Source organism: Ruditapes philippinarum, unplaced genomic scaffold (assembly GCF_026571515.1).
Source record: "Ruditapes philippinarum isolate M1 unplaced genomic scaffold, ASM2657151v2 ctg25277_1_1_1_1, whole genome shotgun sequence".
In the NCBI taxonomy this organism is placed as follows: Eukaryota; Metazoa; Mollusca; class Bivalvia; order Venerida; family Veneridae; genus Ruditapes; species Ruditapes philippinarum.
In genome coordinates, this window is record NW_026851781.1 from 11428 (window position 1) to 19887 (window position 8460).

Sequence of the window (8460 nt, forward strand, 5' to 3'; positions counted from 1 at the left end):
CAACTAACCATGAGTAATCTATTACTTTTACACTTTAGTAATGTCTCGTCGGCCACAAAATAGCAGTCGTTCGTTACATTGACACTATCAGTGTTGTTTACAAAAAAGCAGAGGAAAGTATTTAGAAATTTGCTGATATCTAATTTTCGCATTCGTTTTCTTGGTGTCGATTAGTCGATATAATTTTTCAAATATTTTTAGTAAAATCAGATAGTTATTGCCATTATATGTATCGAACATGAAAGAGGTGTAAATGAATACAATGATACTTTTTACAAAATGTTGTTCTACTGGTTGCCGTTTTAGTTACACTGAAATTAACATGGTCATTTGTTGCTTTGCCGACCAATTTTCCCGAAACATTATTCTTTCATGCCTACAGTAATTCAACGTGAGTTTTATAAAAATTGGTTTGTCATTTAAACTTGAAAAGGACCGTGTTTTCTGCAATCATTACTTAACTTTATCTATCTTATTTGTAATTATGTAAACAATAAATATCAAAACGATTAATTTAATATATACGAGTATAAGAAAAAATACGAACGTATCAATTTAGGTTCTAATGTAAACCTGTTCACCTTTCCAACTACTTTTTGATCGTTCCTTACTCGTAAGATTGCATAAAAACCCAGTTTTATACTTCAATTGGAATATTCACTGTACTGTTACAACAATTTTCGGTAAGTGTTTGAAAAACAATTAACTAAAATTCAAGATTCAGAATGATTAATTTTGTATGAATGCATTTGATTTTACAGTTATTACTTATATACAGAAAATCATTATTGTTACGTATATAATCTCAAGTAAAATAAATAAAACATGCGTTGTATGCAGCATTAATTCTGTCTTCTTGTTTTAAACCTGAAGCTGTAAGGTCAATAATTCATAACTCGAGGGTCTTGTATGCACATAAATAAATACGGGTATATAATAATTCGAGGGTCTTGTATGCACATAAATATTTACGGGTGTATTCATTAACGTCATTTTTCCAAAAGTGAATATGAACGATTCTCCAACAGCACCCTTATAAAATTTACTGGACAAGGCAACTTTGTAATTAATGCATGCCAAGTTCACCATGTATAAAAACATCAATTCATGGATGATATTTACAGTAAACGTAATTCATTTAGACTGTATCGAAAGAAGTCATACCAAAATATAGCAACAAAGTATAAAAATTAAATTCATTGTAACCTTATTGGTTGTTTAAAATCAAGTAAAAGTATATTAACTAAGACAATACATTTCTGACTATCATATATTATATCCATTTTCAGTTTGGCAACAGACAATGAGGCTTTTTGTTCTAACGGCTTTACTTGTACCTTGTCTCTCAATACAAGAAGTAAGTATTTTAATCACTTAAATAGCAACGTGTTTAGAATTGCTTTTCATCACTGGTAACTCATATGTAACACTAGATATCATTCTCAAAATTTTCATTCGAGCTGATATAAATACTAACTTGCACATGATTTCAATAACAATTATTCATCCATAACAGATGGTCTGTTTAGCATGAGAAATTTGTATACAAGAGAAAAATAATGTGAGCAAACACTTTTGATTTATATTCATAAAAATTGTTTTACGCGTACAACACTGAAAAAAATAAAATAAAGTTTGCGTATATGAGTGAATATATCACATAATTATTTATTTAGAAAGAGATGTATTGAAAGTCTATTATGACTTTAAAGAAAAGTTGATAAAAAAAACTAAACTAAACAAAGTATCAACTAAACATTTTGAAAGAAGAATATTGAAGATATCAAATATTTATATAATAATAATAATAATAATAATAATAATAATAATAATAATAATAATGACGTACACCACTGTGATCCAGATTGAGTTATGACATATTCTAGCAAGGCACAAACAAATATTACAATGCATTACAAAATGTATCATAATTAAATTCAATAAGCAGGACTTTATCCACGGTTGCAGGTTTGGCAAATAAGAAAATAAATCATTGTACATGATAATCATTTTAACAAAGCCTTTTTATTTTGGAATTCTTAAGCACAACCCATTACTAAACATGTCTGTATGTACAGTATTACTAGAGTAAAATATTCATTTATATAAATAGTAGTAGAACCTGTATGTATTTAAACTGTTGCAACGTGCACGGGCTAGCTGTTACATATAAAAATTTTCTTATGGCTACTTTGCCAGTTGATTGGTTACAAATGATTATAAAATGATTTGTTCAAACTTTGGAATCAAGTTTAATAATATATTGTTTATAACAGTAACGTGCTTTTATAGTTGATGTGCTTTACTTGAACTTGATATAAAACTTAGGTGTCAATATTTTATTTAGGCTATTTTATATACAGAATTACACCTAAGGCAATGTTAAATTGATGCAATTGATATACTTCGTAAATAATGCAAGATTCCAAGTTATTAACTTCATGAGCATTTTGTGCAAAATGACTGTTTTCATTGAAAAGTCTCCCGTTACAAGTTGCTATAAAACTATAAAGACTGCTTCAATACTTATCAAACTTGGCACAAATGTTGACTGGACCATTGCCTTTGTAACAACATGTTCAGGCTTAAATTTCATGTTACCATTGCAACGGGGGGACATCTCAAAATTGCCAAATATCTCTATTTTGCGTTGATTTTTTTCATCAAAATTGATTTCAAAATGCTGCAACTTCTCAATGGATTGAGATAAAATCAAATGCTTTTCAGCGTTAGTTACACGTTACCTTATGATCGATCTGGGATCATTTTTAGCCTCTCAAAAGTCCAAAAGTTTCTTGGCGATGAGGGGGACTACCACCCCCTTCAAACCGCCCCAAACAGAAGGGGGCACATCCCCCTTCTGGCAACCCCCTGATTTATTATTTGGTTGGGGGCCACGCCGAAAAAGTGGTCACTTTTTTATCAACTTTTCTCAATAGAAAACATGTGTTTGGGGCCCAAACAGGAAATTCTTACACTATTTCAGGCCTAAAAGAGGGGGGGGGGTCGAAAGTACGTTGTTTCGCGTATATATTTATTGGGTTTATTTACTATCGCCACCGATATAAAACCATATGGGAGAGCATATGCTGCATTTATAATTGGGAAAATAACTATAATTTATTAAATATCTGCACATGTGGCTTAGTGAGTGCCATTAACTGACAATCCGCAGCTTTGAGCTGTATTTATACCCAATAAAGAAGTTGTATTTAATAATCGTTTACTGAAGTTGAGGAAATAAAGCATCCAAGAGATACTGATATTGGGTCGAACATTGGTCGACAAATTGCATTGAGTTTGAATGATTTTAAGGACGAATCGTTCTGATATTTTAGAAATAATAAAAATATGCCCGTTATATCAAATAATTGCTACAAATAAGTTGTTAAATCTAATAGTTTAATTTTCATGTATTTTTTACTTATTTATGAAAGATCAAACACAAGATAACAGATTTGTTTACAATTTAACTTACCGGCAATATAGGTATAAAACCACTAAATATCATCATAAAACCTAGGCAGAAGAAAACAATCGTCACACTGTGATGCTACTCTAATTACATTATCATAACATATATTTCAACAAGTAATCTTGTTTCACAGACCCACCATTTTGTTCACCTAACGGATGATGGAAGAACTATTCACCAGGATATAATATACGATAAGAACGAAAACACTCTTTTGGTCATCGTTGGAGATGTATCCATGTACAAGAATACAATCCCAACCATCAATTATCATGACTATGATACGGTAAGAGAGCACACAATACTTATTTCATAACTTAAGTTACAAATCAACATCACTTTCACAGATAAGTAATACTGAAGGTATATCAATTAGTCTATCAATACATAGAGGAAATATATGTTGTTGTTGTTTTTATAAATAAAGGATTTATGTTCATCGAGTGGAATAAAATAAACAATTCACGAGTGGCGGTATCGCCGAGTGAAATATGATTATTTTAAAGCAACGAGATAAAAATAAATCCCATATTTATAGAAAGAAGTTTGATTTCCTCTTTGTTATACATCTTTTCTTTTTTTAGCTCATTAATTATTTAAAAGATTTCCTATTATTTCTTTTTTTTGCTGACTTTAGAAGAAAGAAGTCCAAGACAACAGTGAAATACGGAAACTATGTTTCATTGTATTGAAAAATAATTTTGCTTTAAGTGAAAATACGAAAAATGAAAATATGCATTTTATGTCATCAATGTTTCATTTAAAAGTATTTAATGAATCTGTTTTATTACATCTTAGGGATATGTTGTTTTCAAAGACATCAAACATCAAATGTGTTCCTTGTCAAGGGTACCAATCCCAAAACTATCTCTTGAAATGTATAGACAGGTTTGTACCTACAGTAATAATATTTTTATGCACGTTTAAAAGAGTACACATGGTATGTTCGTGACATTTTCCATGATCTGATAGGCGAAATAGGAGATAGCATTTGCTGCCTTTTATTATGAACAGATCACTTTGCACATTGTGAATAATAACTTTTGTGGTTTTTTTATATATTAGAATGATTTAATCATAGAAATTTTCCAATCATGTTGTTAAAGTGACATTTTGCTCATTTTTTCATTGTCAACTTGAGTTGAATTGATTATATGTTTCAAAAGATTGATTGTTAAAATGATGAGTGACCAAAAGTAAATATTGTAATATTTCTATGATTAAATAGAAATCTGCGTAGAATACACAAAGATTGTCCACTCTATTACAAATTGGACGTTACCAGTTAAATCCAATGGATATTAACAGAAATTTCCTTGAGCGACGCGAGTTGTCATTTATATGCGGAGTAAATTATTTAATCGAAAGCAATCGTGGCAAAATGAAATCTTATGTTCACTCACTGTATACCATAGGATAGGCATAATGTCACTTTAATAAAATCTTGTTAATTATAGGGTGTGTCAAATGAAACACTGCGATTCACGTCTCGGTATAATCCAACTCCACTAACGTACTCAGAAGTTAAAGAGACAGCAGGAATAAAGATTGCAGAATTTTGCAAAGATTATGATACATTTTTCCGAACACTGATTCCAAACCAGAAAGTCAAAAGAAGTGGTAAGAATACTAAGATGTGTTCTCTTTTCAAGTCATTCAATGTAGTTAATCGTTTATATTCATTATTTAAAGAGTGCTTTTGACAGGAAACAACTTCATGCAAGAACAGAAAAATATTATACATTTATAAGACATATTACATAGAAAAACATATTTGGTCAGAAACAAAGTTTTAAATTTGTATGTATTTTTGATCTTTTGTTGAAGAATCCCTTCTGACATAACACAAATAGTAAGCTTTGACAATTACGAACATAATTATGATCTTTCTGCTTGCATGGGATTGATTTTACTTCTCACTGAATTCATATAACAAATTCTAAATTCATAGAATAATTACGCAACAATAAATGCCTTATACCGATTCAAGTAGATATCATTTAGAGATAACAATAAAATTGAGAATAATTAATTAGTTTCTGGAATAGAATATCAGTGGAAAACCAAATAAAATGGCATACAAATTATTTCAATATATTTACAACTTAGAGGATCACAATTCAAAATAGCTGAATAAAATAAAACAATATTAAATAAAACAGGGAATAATTTGGCAAAGCCAGAAGAATATCATAAAACAAATTCTACTTACCAAAATATCAAAAACTGTACTTAAACGTACTATTTTAAAAAAAACATGTTTGAAATTAAAGTTATTAACTATTAATTTGCGGCAAAGATAAGTACATTTATAAGAATTCTGTTATATTCAATAAAGTTAAATTACGTCTGCAAGTAAATTCTTCAAATTATTCTTTTATAAGAGAATACCAAATATCTTTTTACCTTTACGACACTTTTACAGGTTAATCACTAATATAATTTTCTTCTTTATGCTGAGAGCTTTTTTTGAGAGCTTCATGTTTTGTTATGCTTAATTTTCTTATACAACATAACAGCCATGCTAGTAATGCCAATTATATTCAAAGCTTATTGCTAACAGCTCTTATTTAAGTCTTTGGTCCAATCAATTTTTTTTCCGGATTGTTGGAAGATCCCTTATTCTAGGCTCTACAATGTATTTAACAACCAAGGTCTGAGTTACTGTTAACGTTGTATAATTCATCACTTTGAAAATGAACTGGTATTACTTCGTGTTCATAGCACTTGCTTAGTAAATGTACCAGACTGACCCTCACGTTTTTGCATTTACATATATCATAAAAGTTACCAAAGTTCTGGGTGGGGAATAGTTCTGGGTGGGGAATAAAGAGAAGCAAAATACAAATTATTTTTTTACTATTATGTTTGTTTTGTTTGATTGGGTTTTACATCACACCGACACAGTATATGTCATTAGGCGACGTTCCAGCTCTACTGGTGGAGGAAGACCTCAGGTGCCCTTCCGTGCATTATTTCAGGCACGCACGGGCACCCGAGTAGAACCACCGACGTTCCGTATGCTAGCTGGATAGCTTCCTCACTTTACTTTTATGTAAAAATATAATGGCCTGGGGCTGCATTTCGGGTTTCCTCCACAGAAAGTATTCTCGGCCTTACGGTCTCGTTCAACTTCTGTAGATGCAGACCCCCTATGTAGCAAAACGCCACAGTATATTTCCACGTAACAATCTTGTCGCTATTCTATAACAATTACATTCTGTCTTGTGCATATGTTGTTTACCTAGGACGACCACCGCTCTGTTAATGTGCTACATTACCTTTAAATTGGTAACATGTCTCTGCTCATGTAATAGGCGAGGCTGTAATCGGATGGAACAGTGGCCCTTATTAAACCTGAGTAGATATAAGAATACATGTATATTTTCTTGAATGTAATTACATATAAAAACAGTCAGGTGTCTATATAAAAAATAATATTAGTTGTTATCTGGAAGTTATATATAGTTGGAAAAGTGTTTAAACTCCGGGGTTAGCTTGTAATCCCTAAAGTGTTCTAAATACATGAGTCTATATACGATGAATAAAAATTTGATTAAAAAAGAGTTTCAAGTAAAATATGAAATGAACGAGTCCGCAAATAAGGGAAAGCACTGTCGATATAAGATATAAACTTGCACCAAAATAGAGAAAATATGAACCCAAAACGGCAAAATTGAAAACGTTACAGGGTCGGTATGATTGAGCATGTTCATGGACGGTACTTGAAAATGCAAACTACCGTCTATGACAACCCCCGCCCAACACCGAAGAGTTCAACATTTAAAATTTAACATGAAATGGTAAAACATATTAAAACACTTTCATTAGGTCTACTCTATTATTATGCAATAAAAAAGAGATCCCCAACTGAGACTTCGACCTACAATTTCTTGCACATGAACATTTTACCTGTACACCACAAAATAATCTGAATGTCACAAAGTGAGGAATTGCAACTTCGTGTATTATGTTAAAATATATCAAGATACGCTCTGTTCTGTGCTGACTTTTTAACTTGGAGCTAATTCAATATGTTACATGTTTCATTTTTCAGGAGTAAATGCAGAGGCACCATGTAAGCATATTTTATATATATAAATCTTCTTTGTTTGATAAACAATCATGTTTGTTTTAAGTAGACATAATTTAATTAATTCTGCTTAAAATCTAAAATAATTACACACTGATAATACAAACAAGCCCCCCCCCCCTTCTTTGGAGGGCGATCGTTGCCAAAATTCCAGACATGTAATGTGTTTCTTTTGAAAACTACTTTTGAAAATGCGAACGTGTATGTCTAGCATTTTTTATTGTATTTGTGCACAGCAAATGATATGCCTCTAAATCCAATCTTTTAATTGAAGGTACCCGCTTTTAAATAACGAGTTTACATGTAAATCTTAACAACTGACCTAACATCGAGAACAACAACAAATTCACAAGTTCGTATCTTCCATTGCATATAATACATAAGCATGTTTGCACACTTGTAGATATCTATATGTGCCTGCAAAATACAAATGAAATGTAAAACTCTAATACAGAAAATAGAATTTAATAAAACGTGTTTCCAGTCGTAGAACTACAACAGTACCTTTACACAGTAACATGTTTAAAATGACAAAAGTAGATTCACAAAGTTAAACGATTTTAAGTCATGCATGACGCCCCACCCCTCCCTGAGTATTTACGATCTTCTATTACGGAAATGTACGGACAGGTCGCCTCTTTCCTATTTCTCAACAAAGTGAAGGAAAACAAGGCGTTACTTTCTAACTAGAGAAAATAAGAATCCCTAAAGAACGTTCAAAAAGACAAAATTGAGAATGTTGCAGGCTCGGTTTGATTGAGCCTGTTCATGGACGGTAATGGAAAGTGCAAGTTACCTTCCACGCCCCCTAGCACCGGCTTAAGCAAAATTCAACATTTAACATGAACTGGAACAATTTTGAATTTTGAAACATCCGCAGATGTGTTAATAT

General features: G+C 31.3%; 1 protein-coding gene across 1 annotated transcript; it reads left to right on the forward strand.

The window, feature by feature from the left end:
• Nucleotides 1-624: 624 nt before the first annotated feature.
• LOC132739357 (uncharacterized) lies at nucleotides 625-7553 on the forward strand (the record flags this gene model as incomplete). The annotated part of the gene is given in 6 exon segments (XM_060727057.1): nucleotides 625-683; nucleotides 1290-1357; nucleotides 3609-3761; nucleotides 4274-4363; nucleotides 4933-5095; nucleotides 7533-7553. Coding segments are annotated over 5 exon segments (481 nt in total), but the record flags the coding sequence as incomplete, so codon positions are not given.
• Between the last annotated feature and the right edge of the window lie 907 nt (nucleotides 7554-8460).